Raw genomic sequence first — 20376 nt, 5'->3', positions numbered from 1 at the left:
CAATGTTTACACGAGTCACTGTATTTTTCGAGTTTTATATTTTTTGTATATAACCAACAAGCTCTTGTTAGTTTTGTGCGTGTTACTCCTTAGGATTGAGATAATGTTTTGGTTAAACTGTAACTATATAATCTGAGTTTGGAGGATTTGGTTGAATATATAAAGTTATTATTATTAAGTTCGATGCCAAAATTGCCAATTGAAAAAGTATGAGGGATTTAAGTGAAAATATGTATACAAGTTGAAAAAAACACATACGACAATATTTCAGTTAGACGATAGATACAAAAAATATATGTATAGTCTTGTCATCGAAGGACCCTCTTTTCAGCCCCCTTTTACTTTCCCTCTCATTTCACGCAGCATTTCAATGGAAGATCAAACCGAAGTAATACATCAATTTAAACTCTCATTTCTTTCTTTTTAAATTCTCACACGTTATTCACAGATTAATGTTTATTTCCTACCTCTCTTTGTGTTTTAAATTTTGATTTTGTAGAAAATGGAAGCGTTGAAGAAGGCATATGCGGATATAATACTGAATACATCGAAAGAAGCAGCTGCTCGAGTAATGGCGTCTGAACGTAAAGCTCTTCGATTTCATTACGATCTGCGTAACACTAAAGATGAAGCGCTTCGAATGCTTGTTCGATTTAAACAAATGATTGATCTCAAGGTATTATTTTTTTTGTACTTTAAGTTAGGTTTACAAACTTTTTGTAGTCTAATTTGTTGTTTTCTGATCTATGTTTATTGATTTTTGTTGTGTTAAATTGAATATTTGCGGTGTTTGAAAGTAGGTAACAAAAGTTGGATACAATTATTGCTTATTGTATTAGGAACAGGTGTAATGCTTATGATTTTGGAGGCTGATATTATCATATGAAAGCAAAGAATATTAAAGTCTGTGGATTTGATAAAAGTGAACACTTAACTATATTTCGAACTATACCTGGTTACTAATTAAATTGTCAAAAGCTATCAGGCATCTTAGTAAACTGCTGAAAATTTATTGATGAATCAAAGCAGTATTTGTGGGATTTAGAAGCAATTTCCTCTTACTTTAGCATTTCAAAGACACCGAAGATGACACTAAGATAGACCTAAGTTATTTGGTTGGTGGAAATACCTTACTCTAGAACACTATTTAATTCTTTTCTAAATAGTCAAATGCATGGTAAATATTACTATACAGTATACACTAATGGTGTTATTATGCTACCGTTTATGAACAATCTGATAAAATATGTCAAATATAACATTACCAATTGGGGCAGAGGCAGTGTATGTGAGATTTAGTTATGTTTAGCAGTGTTTTTGTGTTTAACCCTCTCTAAACAATCATTTGGAACCATTAACCCCACCTCCCATTATCATCAGATAATTTCAGGGCAGGCACAACAAGATTCTAAATTTGAATTAAGGCAACTAGTTAATCGCGCTATCAGTTTATATTTGGAAGACCGTGAATCTATTATTTACAATTTTATCTGCTTCATTATACGTTATTTCTACATTTTTTCGTATACCAACACTGAAGACTATGACTGACACTAAACCGTCTTAATATTTCTTGATATAGACAGCTGAAGCAGAATTAACAAACTTGGGTCAGCAAAAAAGAATTAAAGAGTTAGACACCCAGCTCAATGAAGCGGAAGATGTGATTGTTGATCTTAGAGCAGAACTAAAGAAGGCACATGAAAGATTAAAGGAAATGAGAAACAGTCATATGCTGCAGTCTAAAGATGAACACGCACATCATGAAAATGGAGTTAATGTTAAGAAGCCAGATCTTATTGAACAGTTTAGGTGCTCTATTCAGTCTGGGAGGTGCTGCAATCCATTAAAAGAGTCTGCAACATCAAATTTTAATGTACCTTCCATAATCATTGGAAACACTCACAGAATACGAGCAATTGAGAGTAATTTAGTGGAGGTAAAAGTTATTTCTGAAGATGAACTTGCAGAGGTTAGTTGCTCAGAAAAGGAGTTAAACACTGAACATATTGCTGGTACCCTTCGTAGAAGCATTAGAAAAAGAGAATTTAGGTGTCGGGATCAAATATCTTCATTGTTCAAATCACGTACGGCTCTAACCCGTTGCAGGAAGTACTTGTGCAACACTGGTGTGAAATTTGATGAACACCAACATAGATCCAAATCTACAAATGCTTCCAAAGAAAGCACGTATGACGAGCACACCAAAAATACAAGTGAGTCGGTGGTTGAAAAACAGGAAATTGCTGTAAAAGAATCTGTTGAAACTAAAGCAGGCAAGGTACTTAATACAGATTATGTGCAAGCTGAAAATACTGATGAAAACAGACTTTTGAAGTATACATTCAGCAGAAAGCGCAAGAAGGTTATGTCATCTGATAAATGCCCGTCTGTAGAAAAAAACTATTTGGCCCGTGAAAACGAGAAGACGGTATGATAGAAGCCTTATCCTGCAAAATTCAAAACCTGGTTGAAGTTGCTTGCCAGGTTAGTTTTCTGTTTATCAAATTTTATAGTATGGTAATTAAAATATTGGTCATCTTATCACGTATTCACGTATGTTGGGATATATGATCATACATATCTTTAATGACAAGCAATTAAAAGAGGAGATGGTTTAACAATTCCTTTTTCATCAGCAATTGCTGTTTTGTTCTTATCATATCATTTAACGTATATTGTTAAAGATATCTTGCAAGCATAAAATATAAAAATTGTCTGTCTCATTTCAAGAACAAATTTTTCGACAACTTTAGGCTCGGGCCTCAAGTCATTTACTCCAGTGTACAGTCTAAATGGTGATGGCCAAAACGGTAAAGCTCTTCACTGTTTCATGTTTGTTAAGTACACACAAATTGTGTCTGTTGAGTAAATAGTCAAACCAGGTCGCTTAGGGCTGGCCTAACATTTAATTACTTTAGATTCGAGAATACATAATATAATATTTTCTCCTTATTCAATCAATTGATCTGACCCTTTTAGTTTTTAGCTAAATGCTTTAGCTTGAACCATTAATGATTAAACATAACCCAAATGGACCTTTCTATAAGCAGATGGGTCAACATCATATCTAGACTCATTTAATCGTCTGTATTCTCCGTTAATGCAGTTAATTTCTTTGCCCGGAGAGCACTAGTTGGTGAGGAGCATTCATTGCTTCCAAGATGTCATCTGCAAGTAACAACAGGGAGAGACTTCATCTTTGTTTATGCCTTAAAGATATGTTTTATTTATGGAAGTCCTTGAAGGCTGTTGGTCATATTTAATTCATGGAAAACGAATTCATGTATTTATTTATACTCCTATTTATCTTTTGGTGAGAGTATATAATAAGTTATTCAAGGTTAATCATTGTTATCATGCTTGCATAGCCATCTTTTGTGTCTCCAACAATTATTCCAATAATCACACATCCGATTTGACTAATTGAGAATATGAGCATCTATGAATACTCAGTTTCATCTCGGAAGCTACTTTTTTAAGAAACTATTCGAGTTTCTATCTCTATATGATCATATACATAGCATTGTATATGTATATTTTATTTACTAAAGGCTAAAAACAGAAGTAACGCGAAGTATATTCGAAAGGCTTGGAGTATTCGCTGAAAACAATGATAGCGGATCAGTTGTCGCGTTAATAAAAGACTGCGGGTCACTTCGCTAAGTGTCCGCGGATAGTTAAACAGTCCGCAGACCGGGGATATTTTGAATACTATAAATAGAGAGCTCGGCCTCTCATTTATAGGTTGTTGATTCTCTGCCATTTGCCCAGACATTTGTAATTTTCACTTGTGACTTTGCCCAAGGAAGATTTACATTGAGTTAAGGTGAATCATGCTAATTAACAATCAAGACCGGGTCGGGGTGGTTGATCACTTGATTGAAAAGTGAAAGACGATCATCAGGGCCTAAAATAATAATCAAACATCTCATCCTCCATCTTTATCATTTCACTCAATCCTTAATTAAGTAACTCATTGATTATGGATTGATCAATTGGCGCCATCCGTGAGACACATTTTAAAATTAAACTCAGAATTTTTTGTTTTGTGCTATCAAACAATTAATTGGCTTGTTTAATTCTGATCGTGTGTTATTTTGATGATTCATAGGTGAATACATTCATAATTTGTGGTAAATTGCTTGTCTAATGGAAGTAATGATCGATAAGGGAATTGATCGCGGCGTTGCTGTCGCTATGCAAGCAAATGCCCAAAAACGGGGAAGAAAGCGAAAATCAGCTAAAATATATCAAACCTGGCAATTTGCACGGCTAAGCTTTCCAAAAATGCAAAGCGACGATTTCTCTGAAATGCCGATAGTAATATCATGCAAAATTGCGCAAACTGGAATTACAATTATGAAAGTTCATGTTGATAATGGCAGCAGTGTTGACATTGTTTATGAGCAATGTTTTGTTCAACTGCCAGAGAGTATTAGAGCAAATTTACAACCAACCGCAGCCTCGCTAACTGGTTTTGCGGGAGAATCTTCATTACCTATGGGAGTATTGCCTTTAGATGTTAAGCTTTTTGATGAAAATGATGCTAGTTTAGCGCGTCAAGTGCGGCTAGATTTCTATGTTATGGGGACTTCTTCTCGCTATAACATATTGTTGGGCAGATCTGCATTGGGAAAATTCGGAATTGTTCCATCTACTATTCATGGTATGATTAAATTCACAACGCATAAAGGTGTTGCGACGATAAGTTCAGCGAGCATCATGCCTATTTGTGCGGCTGTTAATGTGAAAAGTGCAGTTCAGGAAACCGCTGATGTTGTGGACAACATGGTAGTGGTTAATCCTGAATATCCCGATCAAAAAATTAAAGTGGGATGCAATGTTAATGCGGATACTAAGAAACATATTGTGCGGTTACTCGTGCAGTACATGGATGTTTTCGCTTGGTGCGAAAATGATATGACTGGTGTTCCGCGTCATATTGCGGAACATAAACTTAATGTAAACCCCGCTTTAAAACCTGTAGTACAGAAGCGTAGATGCATGGCCCCAGTAGGGATGAGCACGGTACGGAACCGGTACCGAACCGTACCAGAACCGAAAAGTACCAGTACCGAATTTACCCAATTTCGAATACCGGTACCGTACCGTTTTTACAAAACCGGTACCGGTTCGGTACCGGTAATTTTCGGTATTTTACCTGTTAGTACCGAATTTGGACTGCAAAAAATATGGACTTCAAACAACATCATTCATACAAAAAACAACATCATTTTATACTAAAACAACATCATTTTATGAGAAAGAAGATGTTGCACATCTGAACGCATGTTTTCAATTGCTCTTCCACATAAAGCCAATACATCTGGGTCAATATGGAAACTCAATATGGAGACCACTCGAATGAATGTAATAAGTTGACATGAGAGATAATAAAATGGTCAGACAGATTCGGTTAGCAGGTCAATATGAAAACTCAAGTACACGCCAAAATAAGGTCTGGTTGAGCTTGCGTGAATTACCCAAAAATTTTAAAGTTGGTACAAGTGAACTAGTGTGCCAAATCCGAGTCCAAATATTATATGAGATTTTATACATTATATTCTACACATTATTTGACCTTAGGCTTTCAACAATAACTTAACTTATTTCCATTTATAGTAATACGGGACAATACGGGAATTTCCCGGTACCGTACCGGTACCGCATCTTATGTACCGAAACCGAAAAGCCAAAAAAATGGAACCGGAACCGGTCCCGTTTACCATTCGGTCCGGTAAAACGGTACCGGTACCGGGTCGGTACCGGTACGAGATCGGTAAATTGGTACTTCTGCTCATCCCTAGGCCCCAGATCGCGCCAAGTGGCTATGCGAAGAAGTAACGAAGTTGGTGGCAGCCGGAATTTTACGCGAAGTTTAGTATCAATCCTGGATTGCGAATCCAGTTTTGGTGAAAAAGCCTGATGGCTCGTGGAGAATGTGCATTGATTTCAAGGATCTAAATAAAGCGTGCCCTAAGGATAACTATCCGCTTCCAGAAATTGATCTGAAAGTGGAATCATTACATGCTTTTCCATATAAATGTTTTTTGGATGCGGCAAGGGGATATCATCAGATCCCAATGGCTAGGGAAGATGCTGATAAAACCGCTTTCCATACAGGTAAAGGCATATTTTCTTACAAAATGATGCCTTTTGGTTTAATTAATGCGGGTACGACATATCAACTGTAACGACCCTACTTTTTCCGTTATTTTTTACCGTTAATTATTTAACGACCTTTAATTGTTATTTGTGCCACGTCATTTCTATGACCTATATTATTATTTTTGTAATAATATATTAATTATTATGTGTTAAATGAATATTTGTATTCATATTTTTAAGTTATGCGTTTCTACGTGTCGCGAATTTCTATCCGGCGAATCTTTTCGGTTTTCAAACCAACGGTAGAGCTTTTGGGATTTTTAAATCCTAATTATTCTAAATATGATATTTTAATGTCATATATTTATATATAGTGTTTATATATATTTTTCGTAGCGTAATTAATATCTCTTCGAATAATTAATCGCGTAGTCGTGTTTTCGCGTTTCGGGTTTCGTTCGAGCGTTCGGGCCACAAGCATTTTATCTAAGTATGAAGATGGCCCACTATGGGGCCCACCCTCTCAAAAATTTGGCCGAACCCCATCATATGGGGGGGGGGGGGGAGCCTTCACTTTTCATTTTTGTGATTCATTTTGCAAGTTTTCACTTTTTATTTCACAAAACCTAATAATCATTTTCTCTCAACATTTCTCTCCTTCCTCCCTCCCTTTGGCCGCCGTTTTTCATCACCACCATCATCGTCATTCTTCAACAAATTAAATCTTGGATGAAGAAGCTTCCAACACAAACGCGTTCCTCTCGTTCTCCTCTACACGTTCATATCTTTCTTTTCTCGATTAGGGTATAAACCCTAACCCTAGGTTTTTAATTTTTCTTATATTTTACTGTTTTTACATGATATTATGATAGTATGATGATTATATGTTATTGTATTGTTGATTGTATGCGTAGAAATGCTCGATTATATATGTTTTCGGTTTGATTATTTTGGGACAGCAGTTTGATTGTTGTTTTCTGTATATATATATAACTGATATAAAAGTGAAATTAAAGTGTTTAGATGAGTTCCTCTCATCAAGACATTAATTTTAGACTCCGGATTCATGCTATTTCGATTCCCGGAGCTCTAGATATGCTTAAAATGGTGTTTTGTTGAGATTATTGTGAAAACGAATTGAATCAGGTATGGTCCGACTTTGTGATCATTATTGGAGTCTTTAGGGTGTACCAGTGTGTTAGGATTGATTATGGGATGAACTTTCATGTTCGGGTCATCGAAATCCGAGCCACGGATCACCCGTTATGGCTAAAACATGTTTTTGAACGGATTAAAGCTCCAAGTTGAATAATGGTTGTACGTCACGACTTGTTTGCTGTTCTTGGGGTGTTCTTGAGCACACTAATGTGTCGGGTGGGTTGGTTAGGCGAAGAAATATATATAAGACTCGCCGAAAACTGATTCCCGGGGCTCAAGTTGTGACCCGATGAACTTTTAATTAAAACTTATGGTTATTAATTATAAATAATGAATTTCATTATTAATAAATTACTTATGATATAAAAAGTAATTATTTAATTTAAGACTTATGATATACATATTTATTATATCATTTATTAATTAATTATGATTTAATTAAACATTTAATTAAACTTTTGATTAATGAAACTTTTATTATTAATGAAAATACTTATGGTAAGTATTAAACTTATATTATGAGATTATTATAATAAGACTTATAATAAGGATTAATTAATTATTTAATTAATATAAGGCTTAGTTATTATTTAATTATTAAATACTTATGATTTAATAATTATAATTAGAAACTTATGATATGATTAATAATTCATTATTAATTAATAATACTTATGATATGATTTAAAATCTATTATTAATTAATAATACTTATATTATGATTAATATTTAATTACTTAATTAAATACTTATGTTATATTAATTATATCATTTAAACTTATGTTAACTTTAATAATTTGTAACAACCCAAACCAATCCACGACAAAACCCCGTCAAAATTTACAACTAAAAAAAAAAATTCTGGTGCAGTTCATTTGCGCGGCGCGCCAGGTGGGTGCGCGGCGCGCCAAACCACCTGGACAGCCCGCTGTCCCCGGAAGTCAATTTAACGAAAATGTTTGACTAGTTCCCGACACTTTTAGGCGTAACGCTTTTAACCACACGTTCTATATATAAAAACTAGCACGTTCAATTAATAAAATTAAGTTTACGAAGCGGGGCCCACATCGACCCAAATTACCCTTTAAGTATCAAAATACAATTTTTGACCATAAGACTCTTAATACGAAACAAGGCCGAGCATGGAGATTGGGGATACGCTACCCAATCCTAAACAATCCAAAAGCAAGCCTCTAAAGCAACTATGCAAGTCTTCTAGTCCCCGCGCTTACCCGAGCCAACGTCCGCATGCAATCTATAAAAAAAGAGTCAACAACGAGAGGGTAAGCTAACGCTTAGTGAATGATAATATACTACATACATATATATGCATAAAATGGACACGCCACATAAATAAACAAATACCGCATACCGGAGCGTCCAAGCCTAAAGGCAAGCTAATCTAAGTATACCATACGATCACTAAGCAACAAGCTAATAATACCATCAATAAGGTAAGTTCACCAACGCCAATGTGAACAACGCCAATAACTACCCCCGGAGGGTTAACTACATCACGACAACACAACATTAATCACGAATTAGCAATTCGACAATCATGCAACATATCGTGCATATACCAATAACCGCAAGTCCACAATAGCTAGCAATACCAAAAGCATATAGTTCATAATTAAATATGCCAATACATAACTCATACAACCATGGTTAACCAATTCGAACAAGGGAAACGGTACATACAAGACCGTTGGAGTTCATAACATCCGTTAGTGCTACTTAATCAACGCGTAGTCACTAATCCCCCGGGTGATGTCTTAAACAACGCGACTCACTCACCCTTTCCAATGTGGCGTCTTAAACAACGCGACGATTCCACATGCCATTCAATACGATGGGTGGTGTCTTAAACAACGCGACATCCACTCCAATACATTGTGGTGTCTTAAACAACGCGACATCCACTTCTTTACCATGTGGTGTCTTAAACAACGCGACATCCACTTCTTTACAATGTGGTGTCTTAAGCAACGCGACAATGCCACATTCATACGACACAAATAAATACATTATATACACATACGCATAATTATTCCACTCACAACCACGTGTGATAACGTACACCCAAAATGTGTACTTTGCCAAAGGTAGTCAACCAAAACGCACAACCGTGCCAATTGGACCTATGCACAAGTCCATCAAATCCACCTATATGTGAAGTGAGCTCTATAGCCGAGAATCACTTCACCCGACCCACACCCATCCTACACATACATATGCATATAGGATATTAACACTCACCTTGAAGTCTTGATGAAAGCTTCCAAATAATCCGCAACTCGCCAATGGAAAATACCTATTCCATTATCATAATTACAACAATACACTTAGAATGGATTCACAAATCAACCCAAATTGACACTTAGTGCAAATTTGACCCAAAAGCACTTCCAAGTACAAAACGCGCCCAAAATTAACCAATAATCACTAACACAAGTGAGAATGGTCTTAATACGCCAATTAAACCCGATCATAGGTGTTAAACACCTATCTTGCCCAAAATGACACTTAAACCCTAGTTTGACCCATAAGAAGTCAATATCACGCTATTAGCAAGTTTTGACACCAAAACATATTTAACTCGGTTTAACACTTCAACTTAATCCATTTTAAGTTTATAAACTTTGTTAAATCGCCAATTGGGTCATAATCACCACCAAACCCTAATTTGACCCAAAGTCAAAGTTAGTCAACCAAATAACCCTAAATAGGTTTCAATACTTCCACAATCACTAAACCTAGTGATTAAACCCAATTTCAAGTTCTAAACATAACCAATTTGTTCACCAAACCGAAATCCACCAACAATAACAATAAACCCGATTACTAGCATCACTAAAGTCACTTCATGAGTCTAAATGGGTTTATCAACAAATCAAGTTCAAACCCTAACTTTGAATAGCAAAATCAACAATGAAATTCGGAGTTAGAACTTACCAATACCGCCAAAATGATGCCGTTGACGAGTGGAACAACTTTAATACCCGAGGTTTGACCCGAAACACCCTTCTTCTTCTCCAATTGGAGCTCTCTCTCTCTAAAACTCTCCTCTCACTCTAGGGTTTGAAGAGAGTGTTTGTGGTGGGTGAGAATGTGATCCAAACTGATCAAAGGATCAGTTTTGATGACCCTAAACCGTCCCCAAGTGAAAAGACCAAAGTACCCTTCATTTAAAGCCTTTAAAAAGGCTGAAAATTGCTTCTGACCCATTCGGCGCGCCGCGCCACATTGTGGAGCGCCGCTCCACTCTGCAGGTCAGATTTCAGAAACTTGTTTTGGCCATAACTTCTTGACCGTAGCTCCGTTTTCGATGAATCAAATATCGTTGGAAACGTAATAAGATTTTCTTTCCAATGGTAAGGCTTTGAAACATTAACACCAACTTTATTTGGGGTTGAAAAGATACGTACACTCCTTGTCACTTCAGACAATGTCCAGTTTCCTCCAACGTTCGAGCAAGCAACACGTACATGCTTCGTACACTTCATACATGCATAGTACACCATAAATACATTATCTACAATAAATATTTGGGTCTTACAACTCTCCCCCACTTAAACTCGATCACGTCCTCGTGATCTTCTCCACTTAAACAATCCGGACCTGCTTAACGATCCTCACTCAAGTCCCAATACGAACTTTCCTAGACCATTCTTCCCAATGGATCACTTTCAACAACTAAAGTCGTCAACCGTGATTTATCAAAACCACAATCCGAGCACTGAAACCTGCTCAATTTCCCATATCGGGAAAAACTCGATCCATCTCGTACCGAGATATCAATTCCTTAGCGTACCTTTACCAAGGACAACGCTAAAAGCAACCAAGTCTCAACTTAAAGTCAACAATCCGAAACGATGAAGACCGAACCAAACAAATCCTTACGGATAACATTAATCACTAACATCCCTTGTAGTGCGCAATACGACCTATACGCAACTACCATAGCATCAAAATCCAACGGCTAAAACCAAAAGCGCCCAAAACGACTATGGCAACGCTAAACCTAAGGTGTACAAAATCGACTATTGTCACACCCGTAACAACATGTGAGCGAAACACGGCTATCGCATCCCTAATCACACAACATGGTCCTCACGATCCCACCATCGGTGTATAAAACAACCGATAGATCACTCAACACCCGATGAAGTCAGCGGACCCCGTCAACGGTCATGCTTCACCGATATAATCCCATGATGAAGTCAGCGGACCCCGAAGGTCATGCTTCACCAATCTCATACGCACTTGGCCTCAAACATCGAGTAGTGCAACATCGCGCTCTGCTACACTATGGGGAACCCTAACGGATACCACTAACCACCCACAATCGAGCAAGAACCACCTATATCAAACATAGGAACCAAACAATAATTCTCTAAAAGAGAATCCGACACACACACATCCCTTAACCGAGGGATTTCACCTTGCTCGCCAAACACATCCATTATCTCTCAATGAGATTTACCACATTACCACCTCGGTGGTAATTTAAATCCAAACCAATAGTACAACTTGAACCAAAATTGTACTCCACCACAAATCGACCAAAAAAACTAGGTCTCGACCAATTTTCCGGATCTAATAAAAGCATCATCCGAAATCTCACACTAAAACCTCCTCGTGCGGGAGTGCCACTCCCTCACTTGGAACTACGTTCCATATCCATAACTCGTACTACCGTACAGTGCTACAAAATGTAGACTTTACCAACGATTGGGTACACACGACCCATCACCACATCTCGCTCTAACCTCGAGTTCACGAAGGATTTTAACCAATCCTTATACACTTTGAACGAAAGCGTACCGCAACACAATCGGAGTCGAACACCACGCTAGTAGGTATAAAAGAGGCACCTAATGTTGCATCATGTAGACTCCATTACCAACACACATCGAGATTAAAAACACTCGATCTCAAGGGTTCCAACCACCCGACGAACCTCATGGTTCATCACTTCAACATAAAAGCGAACACGCGCTTAACAATCGAACACCAAAACCATTTCCGTGGCTTGGTAGAAACATTTCTCAAATATCAAGGAATGCTTGGTTGCACCAAGTCTTACGCCATTCGCCCGACAATCAAACGTCACCATAGGGTACTTCCATTAGGAATGTCACCCATAACAACAATATGCACAACACAAGGCATTAACAACTCAAACTCAAACAGCATCGAACATTCCCAAGACTTGTGACCCCTCATGCCACCATTGTAACATCTAGACGCGCTAGAATTCGATATACTCGTCTGCGTACCACCCGTGCTCACACTCGGACCCTTATTCCTCTTACTCGGAGCACCATAAGAAACAACCCTTCTATCCCTTGAAGGCTCACCCTTCTTCGATCGTGTATGCGACTCGAAACCCCTAGCCAAGTCGAATAATTCCGAAAACGATTTCGCTTGACCACGTCTAATTTTTCTTTTCAAGTCGTCATTCAAAGTCCGATAGAAATCCCCCATTAATAAACGATCACTTCCCAAATACTCCGGACAAAAACGAGCCTTCGCCATAAAGGTCGTCTTGAGAGTATTTAAATCCATAGATCCTTGTCGCAAATTTCGCAACTCATTACGCAATTCCCACAAATCGGCCGGAGTCCGGAATTCCTCGAAGAATTCCTCCTTAAATTCGTCCCACGATAAGGCCATAAACGTTTCACCACCGACAAGATCAATCTTACCATCCAACCAATCCCTCGCCCTACCCCGCAACAAACTCGTAGCGAGTCTCGTCTTTCTCTCGGGAGGGCAATCAATAGTACGGAAACACCCTTCGACGTCCGAAATCCAAGTTGTGCTCACCAAAGGATCCGACTTTCCGTCATACATCGGGGATTTAGTCCTCATGAAGCTCTTAAGATAACGCTCCATTTCACTACTACTTTGAAGTTCGGAATACCTCCTTTCCATTCTTTCTTCCAACGCACCCATTTGCTCCGCAACGGCGGCCGCAACTCTAGCGTTAAACTCCGCGTCATTCGCCTCGGTCTCGTTTCGCGTCGTCATTCAAAAGAATGCAAAACGATTAGTCCACGAACGTATAAAACCGCACGCACAACACCGTCCCATCTTGCTAAACACTCGTCGTACATCACTTGTTAGACACGATTTGTACCCGTAATAAGGTTTGCAAGTTCTTATTACGCACACACGCCGCATCGACTCGTTAGTACAACGACCGCCTCGCTCGATGATAAGAACAAACACAACCAAAATTCTACGCGATACAAACACACGCGAGAATTATTACCACAACACAAAAGCATATTAATAATATCCGCATTACTAATATATACGTTAGTCGACCTATAAACAAGGCACTAACTAAACCCATTCCGACCCGAAATCCTACAAGTCCCGCAACAATTTAAGCACACACAAAAGTCTAAGTCTAGGCACCTATCTCAAGTCACCTAAATCCCTTAGACCATGCTCTGATACCACTTGTAACAACCCAAACCAATCCACGACAAAACCCCGTCAAAATTTACAACTAAAAAAAAAAATTCTGGTGCAGTTCATTTGCGCGGCGCGCCAGGTGGGTGCGCGGCGCGCCAAACCACCTGGACAGCCCGCTGTCCCCGGAAGTCAATTTAACGAAAATGTTTGACTAGTTCCCGACACTTTTAGGCGTAACGCTTTTAACCACACGTTCTATATATAAAAACTAGCACGTTCAATTAATAAAATTAAGTTTACGAAGCGGGGCCTACATCGACCCAAATTACCCTTTAAGTATCAAAATACAATTTTTGACCATAAGACTCTTAATACGAAACAAGGCCGAGCATGGAGATTGGGGATACGCTACCCAATCCTAAACAATCCAAAAGCAAGCCTCTAAAGCAACTATGCAAGTCTTCTAGTCCCCGCGCTTACCCGAGCCAACGTCCGCATGCAATCTATAAAAAAAGAGTCAACAACGAGAGGGTAAGCTAACGCTTAGTGAATGATAATATACTACATACATATATATGCATAAAATGGACACGCCACATAAATAAACAAATACCGCATACCGGAGCGTCCAAGCCTAAAGGCAAGCTAATCTAAGTATACCATACGATCACTAAGCAACAAGCTAATAATACCATCAATAAGGTAAGTTCACCAACGCCAATGTGAACAACGCCAAATAACTACCCCCGGAGGGTTAACTACATCACGACAACACAACATTAATCACGAATTAGCAATTCGACAATCATGCAACATATCGTGCATATACCAATAACCGCAAGTCCACAATAGCTAGCAATACCAAAAGCATATAGTTCATAATTAAATATGCCAATACATAACTCATACAACCATGGTTAACCAATTCGAACAAGGGAAACGGTACATACAAGACCGTTGGAGTTCATAACATCCGTTAGTGCTACTTAATCAACGCGTAGTCACTAATCCCCCGGGTGATGTCTTAAACAACGCGACTCACTCACCCTTTCCAATGTGGCGTCTTAAACAACGCGACGATTCCACATGCCATTCAATACGATGGGTGGTGTCTTAAACAACGCGACATCCACTCCAATACATTGTGGTGTCTTAAACAACGCGACATCCACTTCTTTACCATGTGGTGTCTTAAACAACGCGACATCCACTTCTTTACAATGTGGTGTCTTAAGCAACGCGACAATGCCACATTCATACGACACAAATAAATACATTATATACACATACGCATAATTATTCCACTCACAACCACGTGTGATAACGTACACCCAAAATGTGTACTTTGCCAAAGGTAGTCAACCAAAACGCACAACCGTGCCAATTGGACCTATGCACAAGTCCATCAAATCCACCTATATGTGAAGTGAGCTCTATAGCCGAGAATCACTTCACCCGACCCGCACCCATCCTACACATACATATGCATATAGGATATTAACACTCACCTTGAAGTCTTGATGAAAGCTTCCAAATAATCCGCAACTCGCCAATGGAAAATACCTATTCCATTATCATAATTACAACAATACACTTAGAATGGATTCACAAATCAACCCAAATTGACACTTAGTGCAAATTTGACCCAAATGCACTTCCAAGTACAAAACGCGCCCAAAATTAACCAATAATCACTAACACAAGTGAGAATGGTCTTAATACGCCAATTAAACCCGATCATGGGTGTTAAACACCTATCTTGCCCAAAATGACACTTAAACCCTAGTTTGACCCATAAGAAGTCAATATCACGCTATTAGCAAGTTTTGACACCAAAACATATTTAACTCGGTTTAACACTTCAACTTAATCCATTTTAAGTTTATAAACTTTGTTAAATCGCCAATTGGGTCATAATCACCACCAAACCCTAATTTGACCCAAAGTCAAAGTTAGTCAACCAAATAACCCTAAATAGGTTTCAATACTTCCACAATCACTAAACCTAGTGATTAAACCCAATTTCAAGTTCTAAACATAACCAATTTGTTCACCAAACCGAAATCCACCAACAATAACAATAAACCCGATTACTAGCATCACTAAAGTCACTTCATGAGTCTAAATGGGTTTATCAACAAATCAAGTTCAAACCCTAACTTTGAATAGCAAAATCAACAATGAAATTCGGAGTTAGAACTTACCAATACCGCCAAAATGATGCCGTTGACGAGTGGAACAACTTTAATACCCGAGGTTTGACCCGAAACACCCTTCTTCTTCTCCAATTGGAGCTCTCTCTCTCTAAAACTCTCCTCTCACTCTAGGGTTTGAAGAGAGTGTTTGTGGTGGGTGAGAATGTGATCCAAACTGATCAAAGGATCAGTTTTGATGACCCTAAACCGTCCCCAAGTGAAAAGACCAAAGTACCCTTCATTTAAAGCCTTTAAAAAGGCTGAAAATTGCTTCTGACCCATTCGGCGCGCCGCGCCACATTGTGGAGCGCCGCTCCACTCTGCAGGTCAGATTTCAGAAACTTGTTTTGGCCATAACTTCTTGACCGTAGCTCCGTTTTCGATGAATCAAATATCGTTGGAAACGTAATAAGATTTTCTTTCCAATGGTAAGGCTTTGAAACATTAACACCAACTTTATTTGGGGTTGAAAAGATACGTACACTCCTTGTCACTTCAGACAATGTCCAGTTTCCTCCAACGTTCGAGCAAGCAACACGTACATGCTTCGTACACTTCATACATGCATAGTACACCATAAATACATTATCTACAATAAATATTTGGGTCTTACATAATTCAATTTAATTTAATTAAACTTATGTTATGACATAATTATACATATATGACTTTAAATAACATTATAACTTATATTATTAATATAACTTATACTTTTAAAATTTATGTTGACTATGTTTGACCAAGGTTGACTTTTGAGTTGACTTTCGGTTGACTTTGACTTTCAGTTGACTTTTGTTGACTTTCTAATTAAGGAAACTTTCTCAACTTATAAACTTTCCAAAAATAGCAACTTTCTAAATATGGAAACTTTCCTAAAATAGAAACTTTCCTAAAATAGAAACTTTCCTAAAATAGAAACTTTCCAAAAATGAAAACCTGCTAAAAATAGAAACTTTCTAAAAATAGAAAGTGTGTGTCCGTACGCTGTTCCGATCAAACCGATGCATGTTGAGTATTGTTCTATGTCTACTTGCAACATGTACAATAGCTATCATACTAAGACTTGACCTAAGTTAGTTATTTATATCGACCTGCTTTATTTATAGGTCGGCGTTGTGATCATTCCTGATCACTTTACTTCGTTTGTTGTTCGCATTTTTGTGTGGTTACTTCATTTACTTTAAGGTGAGTTATAGTCCCATTTTTCTATTTTAAATCTTTTGGGATGAGAATACATGCATTTTATTTTACGTATTGGACACAAGTAGAGGTTGGTTTAAATTATTCATTGTGAGTCGAACAAAAATATTCCCTAATCTGGTAATTGTAATCACTGGTTTCTACTGGTGAACGCGAATCCTATGGATAGATCTATCGGGTTTGACAACCCCATTTCGAGCTAGTCGCGCTAGCAATTTATAATCGGAATGTTTAGTACTTTGTATTTAGTTGAAGATACACTTGTTCGGTGTATATTATTTATTGTGTTTGGCAAGGGTAAATAAATGGTTAAGTGGTTACCAGGTGGCTCACGGAAAATGGAATAATGTTTTTATATGTTTTCTAGCATATAATTTTGTGGTCCAAAAAGGAGTTTTTGGGATTTTCAAACGTAAATTTTTATGGTTTAAATTAAATATTGTTTTGCAATATTAAACCTATAATTCACTCAACATTTTTGTTAATAGTTACTCGCATGTTTTATTCTCAGGTTCATGATTGATTGCTTCCGCTGTGCTTAGAGGGTCCGCATATTTATGATGGCAGCTTTTGTTAAACATTAACTCGCATTCTATTTTGATACATTTAATAGTGGATGTTGTTGACTTGTTTTGGTCAACTTTTAGTTAAGTAATAATGTATGGTTTTTCTAAACTTATACATTTTGGTAGGTTTCCTTTATAGAAAATCATTTTTAAATAAAGAATGCAAGGTTATTTATCAAATTCATATAGAGTTATGATCAAGCTGTGGGACCAAGATAACGATGGTTGTCAAGTGTACTTTGACGGGTCGTTTCAGTTGGTATCAGAGCGTTGGTTGTAGGGAATTAGGCTGCATTGATGTCATTATCCGAGTCAATAGGGTGTATTAGTGAGTCTAGTCTACAGCCCGGCCTATAATATATTATTATATGTGATCATTTGTATCGTATTGGTATGTATATTGTTATCATACATACATCTCCATTATGTTCTGAATCCGGGAGGAACTCCCATTCCTATTTAAACATATTCTCCGACTCATGCGAACTTATCCTTATAAGATCACCTCGGGTAGTGAAACCGAGGGATGTCATTCTTGACTTATGAAATTCTCGACATTTCTATGTCATCTATTATGGTTATGTATATAACGTTTGAGTTATATTACGCGAGATGTCATTCTTGACTTCTAAATGCTCGGCATTTCAATGTCAGCTATTATATTTAGGTATATAACATTCTTGTTATATTACGTGCCTTTGTGCCGTTGTGCCTATGTGCTTTGGTTTTGAACCGGAAAACGTCATTCTTGACTTTTAGAGATTTTTAGTACTTCGAAGACATTTCTATGTCATCGTTACTCCTATTCGTTACTTATGATGTTTTGTCTCTTGTGCTATCCTTATCATATTGTTTAAGAAATTGTTTTAGGGAAATTGTGTGGAAATCCGAGGTTGATCGCGTGTCCCTACCTCATGTAGTGCTATTGGAATGGAACTATGAATTAGTGAAATATAATGGCTTCAAGCCAACGTGATTATATTACGTTAATCCATAAAGAAGTCCCAATATTGTGACATGAGGAATAGTAAGCGAGTCAAAGAAAATTTTTACACTACTCATTCAGAAATTCCGATGTATTACATGGGTAGGGAAAATATTCATTATCTTATTTGTTGATATACGATAAGCTCGTTTTAACCAGATTATCTATCTCATGCTCTATCCTTCATAACTCACTTGTTAGCAACAGCTTCGCTCGGGAACAGTTTTGGCCCAAGGACTTATGTCCTGATAATAGTCAAAACAACATTTAACTCATTGGTTTTCATGACCTCGTAACATTTGTTGGTCAAATGTCGCACGACGATTCAAGTCCTTTACTCGATCTTCCACGATCTTACTTCAACTTGTAACCTCTGAAATGCAGATACTTTGTTATCATCGGGAGTTTTACACATTTGTTTAATTGGGCGGTCCTCACGAGATTATGGGCGAATAGAAGTAATGAAATATTTTGTCATGTATACAACTTATAAAATCATATATGTACGTATGGATTCAAATGAATAAATTTACCCTTACCTATTTTGGCTAGTATATACTAAATCATACCTTCAATTTTTTTTATTTTTAAAACCACTCATTTATTGAGTTGTTTGACTAAGTCAATTTGCTTTATATAAAATGGTAACGTTGTACATGCTTCTAAATTTACTAAGAACTTCGTTCCGTTTATGTTGTCACGTCAAACGTTTAGAGCTTTTTCAAAACTCCTTTGATCGATTTTATCAAATTTTCGCATTACTTTACAGAGTGTTTGGATCACAGTTCTTCTCATCCTCCGTTTAAGGATGAAACTTACCATTAAGTTCATTGATAGAAGCTCTTACACCACTTTGGATGCCGGTTTTATAAAATTTGTTGGAAAGTCTTTGCACTCATAAAATTTTCCCTCTTATGGTTGGACATGGCCGAAACGCGGGCCGATAAATCAGTTTTCTGGGGTACACTCGGTGGCCACCTTGTTCTCAGGAAAGGCACTGGGTGGGTTTCTACCCCAACTGTTGTTATAATTGGTATCACAGATAGATATCACACTAGACCATCTGGGGAGTTTCTACTCTCAATAATTCGATGTCAACCGCAACACCCTCGTAAACATCAATCCTAGGATTCAATACTTTGAGGTACACAAAATTATTTTTGGAGATTCATCTCACCTGGAGTCGACCATTCCTTATAACCCATGATTCGCGTTCTTTTCATCCGCACATAAATTAAAGAATATGGATGAATCCTAGATTTCCTCGCTCATTGTACAAGGAATTTCACTCTCGTTGAAGTATCACACCTTTCGTGCGTCTTCCTTTCGAAAATGTAATGAAAATTTACTTTGAAGTCCATGATCCTCGTTATCTCCTTTGAGAGAATTGCCTTATATATATTTATGCCACCGATGTGACTACTCCATATATTTCTTCCTTCATTGTTGCAACTATATTTCATTCGTTCCAGTTCGTCCCCTTGGGGAGCTCCTGTTTTGTTTGTTAAGAAGAAAGATGGTTCGTTCCGATGGTGTATTGGTTATCCTGAGTTGAACAAGCTTACTGTTAAGAATTGTTATCCTCTTCTGAGAATTGATGATCTGTTCGATCAGTCCCAAGGTTTGTCCATTTATTCTAAGATTGATCTTCGTTCTGGTTATCACCAATGACGCATTAAAGAAACTGATATTTCAAAAACCGCTTTTCGTACCCGTTATGGTCACTACGAAT

General features: G+C 37.5%; 2 protein-coding genes across 2 annotated transcripts; both read left to right on the top strand.

Annotated features, from left to right (window-relative positions):
- The first annotated feature begins 546 nt into the window (after positions 1-546).
- LOC139896320 (uncharacterized) lies at positions 547-3340 on the top strand. The gene is made up of 3 exons (XM_071878944.1): positions 547-676; positions 1583-2487; positions 3110-3340. Exons 1-2 carry the CDS (start codon positions 572-574, stop codon positions 2435-2437), a joined length of 960 nt encoding a protein of 319 aa, XP_071735045.1. The 5' UTR covers positions 547-571; the 3' UTR covers positions 2438-2487; positions 3110-3340.
- Positions 3341-4152: 812 nt separating this feature from the next.
- Positions 4153-6197, top strand: LOC139900094 (uncharacterized). The gene is made up of 2 exons (XM_071882898.1): positions 4153-5031; positions 5925-6197. Exons 1-2 carry the CDS (start codon positions 4153-4155, stop codon positions 6195-6197), a joined length of 1152 nt encoding a protein of 383 aa, XP_071738999.1.
- Positions 6198-20376: the final 14179 nt, after the last annotated feature.

The sequence above is a fragment of the Rutidosis leptorrhynchoides genome, chromosome 3, assembly GCF_046630445.1.
Source record: "Rutidosis leptorrhynchoides isolate AG116_Rl617_1_P2 chromosome 3, CSIRO_AGI_Rlap_v1, whole genome shotgun sequence".
In the NCBI taxonomy this organism is placed as follows: Eukaryota; Viridiplantae; Streptophyta; class Magnoliopsida; order Asterales; family Asteraceae; genus Rutidosis; species Rutidosis leptorrhynchoides.
The sequence above is the reverse complement of the archived record's forward strand: the minus strand, read 5'-3'. Positions and strand labels throughout refer to the sequence as shown.